Source organism: Cyprinus carpio, chromosome B23 (genome assembly GCF_018340385.1).
Source record: "Cyprinus carpio isolate SPL01 chromosome B23, ASM1834038v1, whole genome shotgun sequence".
Taxonomy (NCBI): Eukaryota; Metazoa; Chordata; class Actinopteri; order Cypriniformes; family Cyprinidae; genus Cyprinus; species Cyprinus carpio.
The window spans coordinates 27100099-27113146 of NC_056619.1; the positions used below are offsets into that span (position 1 = coordinate 27100099).

The 13048-nt window shown below is 41.6% G+C and overlaps 1 protein-coding gene, 1 long non-coding RNA gene and 1 pseudogene across 51 annotated transcripts; 2 read left to right on the forward strand and 1 right to left on the reverse strand.

The window, feature by feature from the left end:
• Positions 1-3047: 3047 nt before the first annotated feature.
• Positions 3048-7658, forward strand: LOC122141873 (autotransporter adhesin BpaC-like). Of its 50 annotated transcripts, none has more exons than XM_042750439.1 (16): positions 3048-3182; positions 3619-3839; positions 3870-3906; positions 3976-4046; positions 4195-4218; positions 4577-4701; positions 5183-5288; positions 5883-6032; positions 6150-6265; positions 6449-6556; positions 6596-6659; positions 6718-6761; positions 6792-6899; positions 6973-7308; positions 7414-7504; positions 7548-7658. In XM_042750439.1, the coding sequence occupies exons 1-16, from the start codon at positions 3125-3127 to the stop codon at positions 7590-7592; spliced, it is 1704 nt and encodes a 567-aa protein (XP_042606373.1). In that variant the 5' UTR covers positions 3048-3124; the 3' UTR covers positions 7593-7658. The 50 variants fall into 50 exon arrangements, with proteins under 50 accessions (XP_042606373.1, XP_042606374.1, XP_042606372.1 ...); XM_042750440.1 differs by having other exon boundaries at positions 3976-4034; positions 4183-4218; XM_042750438.1 differs by having other exon boundaries at positions 3870-3901; positions 3971-4046.
• LOC122141878 lies at positions 4711-5706 on the reverse strand. Its single transcript, XR_006158169.1, has 2 exons — positions 5647-5706; positions 4711-4755 (listed from the first exon to the last, which is right to left on the reverse strand). It is a non-coding gene; the product is annotated as an uncharacterized LOC122141878 (long non-coding RNA).
• A 1451-nt stretch (positions 7659-9109) lies between the features above and the next one.
• LOC122141877 lies at positions 9110-10732 on the forward strand (annotated as a pseudogene).
• The last annotated feature ends 2316 nt before the right edge of the window (positions 10733-13048 follow it).

Here is a 13048-nt window from a genome sequence, read left to right on the forward strand (position 1 = left end):
AGAAAAACTGTTCTGTTTCTGTGGATATAAAGTTTTGAGGGAAATTAAAGATGTTGCATAGCTAAAAAGTTTAAAATATTATATGTAGTTATGGGAAAAAAGTATTGTATGGGTACATCCAGCTATTTGTGTATATACTGTATGTTCTTGATGTAGAGAAGTGATCTCAGAAAGGGGATGTGGTTATATGGTTAACTACTGCCCCCTATTATACTGAACTAATATTCATTTTCATTGTATTGCCCAGCAAAAAAAAAAAAAGGAGTGGCAGCATTTAAAAAAAAGAATAACACAAATAAACACAATTAAATCAAGGTGTAGGCTAAATTACTTTACAAACGTTTGGCATTAAATATCATTCAGTGTTTATTTCACATAGGCTAATTAAATATTCTCTAATCCAACCTGTTACATTTCTTAATTAGAGTAATGAAATTAACAACTGACTTATACTCAGTGGAGAGCAAAATGGAAGAGGCTGGCAAAAGGGGGGGGGGGGGACCTGCAGCATCAACACTGACAGATGAAGAGGAGATGGTCAAGTATTGGAAGAATTTTCAAATCCAAAGGGAGAAAGAATAATAGTTGCATTTGTATTTGTAGGAAATAAAGATTAATAATTGTGAATAATTTGTGTTTATTTAGCAGGTGTGGTTGTAGTTACGGCATATATCTAGGCCTACCCTTCCATCTGTCATCCTCTGATTTATTTTCAGAAGGTGCAATGGTGGAAATCCTGAAGGAAATTCTAATTATTAGTGGATTACTTCGAGAGGTTGCAGTAAGATGTTATCAAGTGAATGTCATTTATCAGATTAGCAGACACCACTGACCTACAGTCCAGAGAAACTCCTCTTTGATGAATTTGTGCCCAGGAAAAAATTTCTCAGAAAGAGTGTGAGAGAGCAGCACACTTTCCTTATCGGTCTGCATACAGTGGCCTTATAATGTGCTCTGCATCTCCAACGTTTAAAGAAAAACTATCATTAAATATGGTACCGCTCAAATAAATATGCATGTGAATATGGCACAAAAATAAATAAATAAAAACCTCCCTATGAATGCAGCCTCCTCGTCTACAGGATCCTGTATAAAAGGAGGTGCCATTTTGTCACTTTCACAGTTAGAATTTTTTATCTTTTTGTTTCCAGTCAAAATATCTAGAGATTCTTAAATCAAGATGCATTTTCTACATTAAAAAATTGCATGTATTTAGTCTTGTTTATATGGGGGGGGGGGCTAATTTAAGTCCATTTTTCTTATTTGACAAATTATCTGCTAATGGGGTAAGAAACTAAAAATATAATTTTTTCCGTTTGCATTAAGATTAGTTTTCTTACTATATGGCGGACAACTTTACATGTTTTACGTAAAATGCACTTAAATGCACTTTTTCCCCAACAAGACTACATATCTTATATCATTTTTCATCGTAACTAAAGGAATTTTTTTGATATTTGTACTTGAAATAAAAGAAAGATACTCAGTAAGAAAAGCATTTTTGCAGCATGAATGTATGAATGAAGTATTTAAACATTGCTTATGCTTTAAAAAGAGGGAGGAGACCATAAGAAACTCTGGGTTTACCGAAGAAAACCTCCTCCCGACCACGGGGTATTCCAGAAAGCAGGTTATGTGACATACCCGGGTATGTTTAAGAGTAAGTAAGCGGATAACCTCGGTTCCAAAAACGGAGGTAACTTTCAGGGTATGTAAGTAGTCATAGCAACTCACTCTCTGAACTTAACCTGCTCCGGAGCAGGTTATGTTCCAGGGTAAGTTCACTTCAGCAAGCCTTCACTGGGCGTGACAGATAGCGCACAACATTATATAATATTACAATATATAATATAGACTATTTTATATATATATATATATATATATATATATATATATTTATTTATTTGATATGTTAATGAGGAAGCACTAATATAAGTAATAAATAAGGTAATTTATTATTCTACTATGAGTATTTCTTTTATTGTCATATATAAGGGTTATCTGTATAAATTATAAAACACTATGACAAGGTAATGTTTAACTTATATATATTTATTTATTTTATTTATTACATGTTATATTATCTCACACATGGAGCGGCAATTTCTATAATGTCTAAATTCTAAATCAAAATACATATCTGATATGACTTAATATATAATTAGCATAAAACAAACAATATAATTCATATTCTCAAGGATTAAAGATTAAATGGGAAAAAAATAAAAATGATTGCACAGCCATCACTTAGGTGACGATATGCACTAAGCATGTAAACAACTAATGAACAAAAGAAGAAGAAAGAAACAGCTTGGCACGCTTTTTCTTAGTTTCCATAGTGACTCGTCGATTCTTCGCTCTGTTGAGAATGTCTTGAGTCTTAACCAGGAACATACTCTGAGTTGAATGAACTTACTCCCAGACACGTTTTTGGAACCACATACCTCGAGTAAGCAAGGTTTGGGGTTAATCAACAGAGAGTTCAGGGTTTAGTTCACGGTAAGTTAACCCTGATTTCTGGCATACACCCCTGCTCAGTGTTGTCTGTCGGCGTGTTGTCAGTTTGCTCTTTGCTCCATGATGTATTTTTTACTGTGTGAGAACATGATGTGTAGTGTGAGAGTGGCACATCCACCATGCTTGGGTTTTTTTAAATATTTTTTTTTTTAGTTTTTTCATGTATGTAGTCCTGAATTGAATGCTTCATTAAAAAAGCAATCGATTGTGGACAATATTAGCCATAAGATTGTGCACAGATTCACACTTCAAAAATCTATCTGAAATAGTAGACCATCTGGGGACTTTTGGCACACTCTGTTCAACATACTATGCTTTAGGAAACACTTATTCTCATCTAACATACTATTTTGGATGGATAGTATGAACATTGGAATGCATGGCCAGTCAGGAGGCAGTTATTCTCTGGTTAGAAAGTGAATCTCTTTAATCCTGCCCAGGTATAATGATTTTCAAGCTGTGCGTGCTTACTGATTATGTGATAATGAGTTAACGAGCTGTCCAGGTGGCACAAATTGTTTTCTGTTTGGCTTTAAAAGTCCTGGTTTGGTTGGAGCTATGTGTATAGTTAGTTTGTCTGTCTCAGTGGTTAAGGTTGTGGTAAAGAATGGGTTTGATTAAATTTACTATTTTGGTGTTTCTTTATCACCAGTTGTTATGGCGAGGTGAGTTTTAATATTTTATTCTTTGTTTGGTTGCAGGAATTAAATTTGCATGTTTGTTTCAATGGGTTTTCTCTCAATATCAGTGATTTTGAAGAGCCAATCATTTTATTGTATCTCATTCATCAAAATGATTTTTATTATTATTATTATTATTATTATTATTATTATTATTGTATTTTTTTTTTTTTTTTTTTTTTTTTTTTTTATTGTCAATTTCCCCAAACACATCCACCTATGAAATCTTGTTCATATTCTGAACCTAGAAATCTTTATAATACAGCTAAAACTTGTGAAATGATAGTTACTTAGCCTCCCAAGTCTCTTTTTCACTTGTCATCCCTGCTCTGTATTCAGCTCCATAGGTTACCATTTAAAAAAAAAAAAAAAAAAAAAAAAATTCCCCTTTAAAATTGAGTCAATCACTTTATCTTTACAGACAATCTGTTGAATGGACACAGTAACTTGGTTGGTGCATCTAATTCTGTACCCCTGGGAAATGATGGGTCCGGTTCTAATGCCACCCGGACTCAGGATGATGGGCCTGGTACTAATGGCACTTCAACTCAGGATGACGGGTCTGTTTCTGATGCCTCCATGACTCAGGATGACAGGTCTTGTTCTAACACCACTTCAGCTCAGGATGATGGGTCCGGTTCTAATGGCACTTCAACTCAGGATGATGGGTCCGGTTCTAACACCACTTCAACTCAGGATGATGGGTCCGGTTCTAATGCCACCACGACTCAGGATGATGGGTCTGGTAATGCCACTTCAACTCAGGATGATGGGCCTGGTTCTAATGCCACCACGACTCAGGATGACGGGTCCGGTTCTAATGCCACCACGACTCAGGATGATGGGCCTGGTTCTGGTTCTAACGCCACTTCAGCTCAGGATGATGGGTCCGGTTTCTAATAACGACTCAGGATGATGTGGTCCGGTTCTGGTTCTACACACCACTTCAACTGATGGGTCCGGTTCTAATGGCACTTCGACTCAGGATGACGGGTCCGGTTCTAATGCCACCACGACTCAGGATGATGGGCCGGTTCTAATGCCACCACGACTCGGATGAACGGTCCGGTTCTAATATGTGGCAACTCAGGATGATGGGTCCGGTTCTAATGCCACCACGACTCAGATGACTGGTTCTAAGGATGGCACTTATGATGGGTCTGGTTCTAATGCCACCACGACTCAGGATGATGGGTCCCTGGTTCTAATGCCACCACCACCTCAGGATGATGGGTGGGTTCGGTTCTAATGGCACCACGACTCAGGATGATGGGTCCGGTTCTAATGCCACCCACGACTCAGGGATGATGGGCCTGGGTTGGTTCTAATGGCCACTTCAACTCAGGATGATGGGTCCGGTTCTAATGGCTGCGACTCAGGATGATGGGCCTGGTTCTGGTTCTAACGCCACTTCAACTCAGGATGATGGGTCCGGTTCTAATGCCACTGCGACTCAGGATGATGGGTCCGGGTCTGGTTCTAATGCCTCAACTCAGGATGATGGGTCTGGTTCTAATGCCACCACGACTCAGGATGATGGGTCTGGTTCTAATGCCACCTTCAACTCAGGATGATGGGTACCCGGTTCTTCTAATGCCACCACAACTCAGGATGATGGGTCCGGTTCAGGATGATGGGGGTTTAACGCCACCAACTCGGTCCGGTTCTAATGCCACTTCAACTCAGGATGATGGGTCCGGTTCTAATGCACCTTTGACTCAGGATGATGGGTCGGGTCTGGTTCTGATGGGTCCGGTTCTAATGCCACCGCGACTCAGGATGATGGGTCCGGGTCTGGTTCTAATGCCTCAACTCAGGATGATGGGGCCTGGTTCTAACACTTCAACTCAGGATGACGGGGGTCCGGTTCTAACACCACTTCAACTCAGGATGACGGGTCCGGTTCTAATGCCACCACGACTCAGGATGATGGGGTTCTATGGTTCTGGATGTGTTTTCTAACGCCTTCAAACTCAGGATGATGGGTCCGGTTCTAATGCCACCACGACTCAGGATGATGGGTCCGGTTCTGGTTCTAACGCCACTTCAACTCAGGATGATGGGTCCGGTTCTAATGCCACCACGACTCAGGATGATGGTCCGGGTCGGTTCTAATGCCAAACTCAGGATGACTGGGGTTCTAATGGCCACACGACTCAGGATGATGGTTCTAATGCCACCACGACTCAGGATGATGGGTCCGGTTCTAATGGCACTTCAACTCAGGATGATGGGTCCGGTTCTAATGCCACCACGACTCAGGATGATGGGTCCGGTTCTAAACACCACTTCTCAATGATCAGGATGATGGGTCCGGTTCTAATGCCACCACGACTCAGGATGATGGGTCCGGTTCTGGTTCTAACGCCACTTTTCAATAGGATGATGGGTCCGGTTTCTAAAACCACAACTCAGGGGTCCGGGATGATGGGTCTGGTTCTAACGCCACCACAACTCAGGATGATGGGTCTGGTTCTAACGGCACTTCAACTCAGGATGATGGGTCTGGTTCTAACGCCACCACGACTCAGGATGACTGGCCTGGTTCTCTAACGCCCACTTCAACTCAGGATGATGGGTCGGGTTCTAATGCCACTTCAACTCAGGATGATGGGGTCCTGTTCTAATGCCACCACAACTCAGGATGATGGGGTCCGGTTTTTCTAATGCCACCATGCACCTCAGGATGACGGGTCCGGTTCTAATGCCACCACAACTCAGGATGATGGGTCCAGTTCTAATGCCACCACGACTCAGGATGATGGGTCCGGTTCTGGTTCTAACACCACTTCAACTCAGGATGATGGGTCCGGTTCTAATGGCACTTCAACTCAGGATGATGGGTCTAAGTTCTGGTTCTAAGACCACTTAATGTCAGTATGATGGGTATGGTTGTTATGGTTCTAATGCTAAGGATGATTGGTGATGTTGTGTCTGGTTACTTCAACTCAGGATGACGGGTCCGGTTCTAATGGCACTTCAACTCAGGATGATGGGTCCGGTTCTAATGCCACCACGACTCAGGATGATGGGTCTGGTTCTAATGCCACCACGACTCAGGATGATGGGTCTGGTTCTAACGGCACCACAACTCAGGATGATGGGTCCGGTTCTAATGCCACCACAAACTCCGTCAGGATGATGGGTCCGGTTCTGGTTCTAACACGGGCACTACTCAGGATGATGGGTCCGGTTCTAATGGTTCTCAGGATGATGATGGCACTGGTTCACCATAATGCTCAGGATGATGGGTCCGGTTCTAATGCCACCACGACTCAGGATGATGGGTCCGGTTCTAACACCACTTCAACTCAGGATGACGGGTCCGGTTCTAATGGCACTTCAACTCAGGATGATGGGTCCGGTTCTAATGCCTACGCCTCAACTCAGGATGATGGGTCCGGTTCTAATGCCACCTCAACTCAGGATGATGGGTCCGGTTCTAATGCCACCACGACTCAGGATGACGGGTCCGGTTCTGGGTTCTATGATGGGTCCGGTTCTGCTAATCTCAACTCAGGATGATGGGTCCGGTTCTAATGCCACCACGACTCAGGATGATGGGTCCGGTTCTAACACCACTTCAACTAGGATGTCCGGTTCTAATGCCACCACGACTCAGGATGATGGGTCCGGTTCTAACACCACTTCAACTCAGGATGACGGGTCCGGTTCTAATGCCACCACAACTCAGGATGATGGGTCCAGGTTCTAAGTGCCACCACGACTCAGGATGATGGGTCCGGTTCTGGTTCTGACCAACTCAGGATGATGGGTCCGGTTCTAATGCCACCACGACTCAGGATGATGGGTCCGGTTCTAACACCACTTCAACTCAGGATGATGGGTCCGGTTCTAATGCCACCACGACTCAGGATGACGGGTCTGGTTCTGGTTCTAATGCCACTTCAACTCAGGATGATGGGTCCGGTTCTAATGCCACCACAACTCAGGATGATGGGTCCGGTTCTAATGCCACTTCGACTCAGGATGATGGGTCTGGTTCTAATGCCACCACGACTCAGGATGACGGGTCCGGTTCTGGTTCTAACGCCACTTCAACTCAGGATGATGGGTACGGTTCTAATGCCACCACGACTCAGGATGATGGGTCTGGTAATGCCACTTCAACTCAGGATGATGGGTCTGGTTCTAATGCCACCACGACTCAGGATGATGGGTCCGGTTCTAATGGCACTTCAACTCAGGATGATGGGTCCGGTTCTGGTTCTAACGCCACTTCAACTCAGGATGATGGGTCCGGTTCTAATGCCACCACGACTCAGGATGATGGGTGTGGTTCTAACGCCACCAGGCACTTCGACTCAGGATGACGGGTCCGGTTCTAATGCCACCACGACTCAGGATGATGGGTGTGGTTCTGTGAACACCTGATTGTTTCGGGCACTGTTTAATTATGTGCTGTCATGTTTAACCAAATAAAGAATTTTTTTTTTTTAATGGTAATCATGAAGAATGTTTTTTTTTTTTTTTTTTTTTTTTTTTTTCTCTTCAGTAAACTGAATTCACAAGAACCAGATCTTGTGATGATGCTAAAAGTTACTAATGTTGAATTTTAGGATTAATTATTGTAACTGAAAATCATGTTTAGGTCAATTGAACTAAATCTGTTGTAAGGTGTCATCTATTTAAGCCCACTGAAGTGCTTGAATGCAGACCCATCAACATCAGTGTCTGATTTAGGTAAAAAAAAAAAAAAAACATTAAAAGTCAAAGTAAAGTTGTGACATTTGCCTAGTATGGTAATCCATACTCAGAATTGTTGCTCTGCATTTAACCCGTCCAAGTGCACACATACAGCAGTAAGTACACAACACACACCCAGAGCATTTGCTCCAGCACCCAGGGAGCAATTGGGGGTTCAGTGCCTTGCTCAAGGGCGCTTCAGCCATGGGTATTGAGGGTGGGAGAGCACTGTTCATTCACTCCCCCCACCTAAGACTCCTGCTGGCACTGAGACTTGAACCTGTGACCTACAGGTTACAAGTCGGATTCTTTAACCATTAGGCCTCAGCTGCCTTCTAACACAGATTAAATAAAATAACTCATGCATGTTCACATTCCCAGTTGCTGTAACAGTTTTATTAAAATTCTACTTATTTAGCACTATGACATCTGTTTTTATATTGTTTATCAACAGTATACATTTATATTGTTTGGATTAACTAGCTGAGTAGACAGATATGAATGTTTATTCATAACCATACTGAAAATAAGTAAATGTTGTTAGCTGATGCTAACTGCCTAGCTAACAAGCTTGCTGGTGCTAAGTCGAGGTAATTTTAAGATATAAAGTCCAAATATTTTTATTCAATCACCTACAGTAGACAGATTACATCTGAGGGAAAAAGAAAAGATCTGATGTTCAGAACATGGTAATTACAGTAATTATCAAAGTGGGAAGTGATGCCCTCTGGGGGCATTTTGGCCAGGGGTATTTTTACACCGCAGACGAGGTTTGAGGATAAAAAAAATGAAAATATAATTATATTTTCCTTAAAATGTTTGTCTTAACTTCAGGCCTTATTCTCATGTCATATATAACTGTGATGTTCTGCAAAACAACAAACTTTAAAACACTTTTTTTCTTACTGGTGAAAATCAGATGGTCAAATCTGTTTTTCTCTCAGGTACATCGCAGTGTAAGCTTCAAAGTGAACAACTACATCACTCTCGTCAACGTAGTACATATCAACAGCAAAAATATACTCCATATAGCTGGAGCACATACTATTTAGGATGGATAGTGTGAACATTGGAATGCATGGCCAGTCAGGAGGCAGTTATTCTCTGGCTAGAAAGTGAACCTCTTTAATCCTGCCCAGGTATAATGATTTTCAAGCTGTGTGTGCTTACTGATTATGTGATAATGAGTTGACGAGCTGTCCAGGTGGCACAAATTGTTTTCTGTTTGGCTTTAAAAGTCCTGGTTTGGTTGGAGCTATATGTATAGTCAGTTTGTCTGTCTTAGTTGTTAAGGTTGTGGTAAAGAATGGGCTTGATTAAATTTGCTGTTTTGGTGTTTCTTTATCACCAGTTGCTATGGCAAGGTGAGTGTTAATATTTTATTCTTTGTTTGGTTGCAGGAATTATTTTTTGCGTGTTTGTTTCAATGGGTCTTCACTCAATATTAGTGATTAGAAGAGCCAATCATTTTATTGACTCACAATCATTTTTTTTTTTTTTTTTTTTTTTTTTTTTAAATGGGCAAATACCCCGAACACATCCACCTATGAAATCTTGTTCATATTCTGAACCTAGAAGTCTTTAATGCAGCTAAAACTTGTGAAATGTTAGTTACTTAGCCTCCCAAGTCTCTTTTTCACTTGTCATCCCTGCTCCATAGGTTAACATGGTTCTGTGTTTCCAATTGAATTATATATTCATGGTTCTTAGGTGTGATTTCTTGTGTGTGTTTTTTTTTCCTTCTCCATTAAAATTGAGTCACTTTCTCTCTACAGACAATCTGTTGAATGGACACAGTAACTTGGTTGGTGCATCTAATTCTGTCCCCCTGGGAAACCATGGGACCAGTTCTAATGCCACCACAACTCAGGATGATGGGCCTGGTTCTGGTTCTAATGCTACTTCAACTCAGGATGATTGGTCCGGTTCTAATGGCACTTCAACTCAGGATGACGGGTCCGGTTCTAATGCCACCCAGACTCAGGATGATGGGCCTGGTTCTGGTTCTAATGGCACTTCGACTCAGGATGATGGGCCTGGTTCTGGTTCTAATGGCACTTCGACTCAGATGATGCCTGGGTCTGGTTTCTAATGGCACTTCGACTCAGGATGATGGGCCGGGTCTCTAATGGCACTTCGACTCAGGATGATGGGTCTGGTTCTAATGGCACTTCGACTCAGGATGATGGGTCTGGTTCTAATGGCACTTCGACTCAGGATGATGGGTCGGGTTCTAATGGCACTTCGACTCAGGATGATGGGTCGGGTTCTAATGGCACTTCGACTCAGGATCATGGCACTTCGACTCAGGATGATGGGTCGGGTTCTAATGGCAATCGACTCAGGATGATGGGTCCGGTTCTAATGGCACTTCGACTCAGGATGATGGGTCCGGTTCTAATGCCACTTCGACTCAGGATGATGGGTCGGGTTCTAATTCCACTTCAACTCAGGATGATGGGTCGGGTTCTAATGCCACTTCAACTCAGGATGATGGGTCCGGTTCTAATGGCACTTCAACTCAGGATGATGGGTCCGGTTCTAATGCCACCGCGACTCAGGATGATGGGCCTGGTTCTGGTTTTAACTCCACCACGACTCAGGATGATTGGTCCGGTTCTAATGTCACCCGGACTCAGGATGATGGGTCCGGTTCTAATTCCTCCACAACTCAGGATGATTGGCCCGGTTCTGGTTCTAACGCCACCCGTACTCAGGATGACGGGTCGGGTTCTGTGAACACCTTCTGATTGTTTCGGGCACTGTTTAGTTATGTGCTGTCATGTGTTTAACCAAATAAAAAATAAAAAAAAAAATTGTTTTTAATGGTTTGTCGTCTGTTCTCATTTTAATTTTTTTTTTTTTTTTTTTTTTTTTTTTTTTTTTATTTCTTCCTTCCATTGAGTTGAATTAATTAGAAAGAGGAGGTATTGTGATGCTGCTAAAAGTTACTAATGTTGAATTTTAGGACTAATTGTAACTGAAAACCATGTTTAGGTCAATTATGAACTAATCTGCTGTCAAGTCATCTTTATTTATATAGCGCTTTAAACAAAAAAGATTGCGTCAAAGCAACGGAACTGAACGGATATGAATATTAGAAGTGTATTAGTATGTTATGTGTAAGCCAGGTTAAAGAGATGGGTCTTTAATCTAGATTTAAACTGCAAGAGTGTGTCTGCCTCCCGAACGATGTTAGGTAGGTTATTACAGAGTTTGGGTGCTAAATAGGAGAAGGATCTGCCGCCTGCAGTTGACTTTGATATTCTAGGTATTATCAAATTGCCAGAGTTTTGAGAACGGAGCAGACGTGGAGGACTATAATGTAACAAGAGCTCGTTCAAATACTGAGCTGCTAAACCATTCAGTGCTTTAAAAGTAATAAGCAAAATTTTAAAATCTATACGATGTTTGATAGGGAGCCAGTGCAGTGTTGACAGGACCGGGCTAATATGATCATACTTCCTGGTTCTAGTAAGAACTCTAACTGCTGCATTTTGGACTAACTGGAGTTTGTTTGCTAGGTTTGCAGAAAAAACACCCAATAGAGCATTACAATAGTCTAACCTTGAGGTCATAAACGCATGGATTAACATTTCTGCATTTGACATTGAGAGCATAGGCCGTAATTTAGATATATTTTTGAGATGGAAAAATGCAGTTTTACAAATGCTAGAAACGTGGCTTTCTAAGGAAAGGTTGCTATCAAATAGCACACCTAGGTTCCTAACTGATGACGAAGAATTGACAGAGCAGCCATCAAGGCTTAGACAGCGTTCTAGGTCATTACATGCAGAGCTTTTAGGCCCTATAATTACCCACCTCTGTTTTTTCAGAATTTAGCAGTAAGAAACTACTTGTCATCCAGTTTTTTATATCGACTATGCATTCCATTAGTTTTTCAAATTGGTATGTTTCGCCGGACCACGAAGAAATATAGAGCTGAGTATCATAAGCATAACAGTGAAAGCTAACACCTTGTTTCCTGATGATATCTCCCAAGGGTAACGTAAAGCGTGAAGAGTAACGGCCCTAGTACTGAGCCTTGCGGTACTCCATACTGCACTTGTGATCGATATGATACCTCTTCATTCACTGCTACGAATTGATGGCGGTCATATAAGTACGATTTAAACCATGCTAATGCACTTCCATTAATGCCAACAAAGTGTTCTAGTCTATGCAAAAGAATAGTGTGGTCAATAGTGTCGAACGCAGCACTAAGATCCAATAGCACTAATAGAGAGATACAACCACGATCAGATGATAAGAGCAGGTCATTTGTAACTCTAAGGAGAGCAGTCTCAGTACTATGATAAGGTCTATATCCTGACTGGAAATCCTCACAGATGCCATTTTTCTCTAAGAAGGAATATAATTGTGAGGATACTACCTTTTCTAGTATCTTGGAAAGAAAAGGGAGATTCGAGATCGGTCTATAATTAACTAGTTCTTTGGGGTCAAGTTGTGGGTTTTTGATGAGAGGCTTAATAACAGCCAGTTTGAAGGTTTTGGGGACATATCCTAATAACAATGAGGAATAAATAATAGTCAGAAGAGGATCTATGACTTCTGGAAGCACCTCTTTTAGGAGCTTAGATGGAATAGGGTCTAACATACATGTTGTTGGTTTAGATGATTTAACAAGTTTATACAGTTCTTCCTCTCCTATAGTAGAGAATGAGTGGAACTGTTCCTCAGGGGATTTATAGCGCACTGTCTGATGTGATACTGTAGCTGATGGCTGCATGGTTACAATTAAAATTAAATTAAAGTGTCATCTATTTAAGCCCACAGAAGTGCTTGAATGCAGACACATCAACATCAGTGTCTGTTTTAGGTCAAAAAAACAAAACATTAAAGTATGTCAAAGTCGTGACATTTGCGACATATGGTAACCCATTCTCAGAATTGGTGCTCTGTATTTAACCCATCCCAGTGCACACACAGCAGTGAGTAGAGAACACACAACACACACCCAGAGCATTTGCTCCAGCACCTAGGGAGCAATTGGGGGTTCAGTGCCTTGCTCAAGGGCACTTCAGCCATGGGTATTGAGGGTGGAAGAGAGCGCTGTTCATTCACTCCCCCCACCTACAAACTCCTGCACTGAGACTTGAACCTGTGACTTTCTGATTACAAGT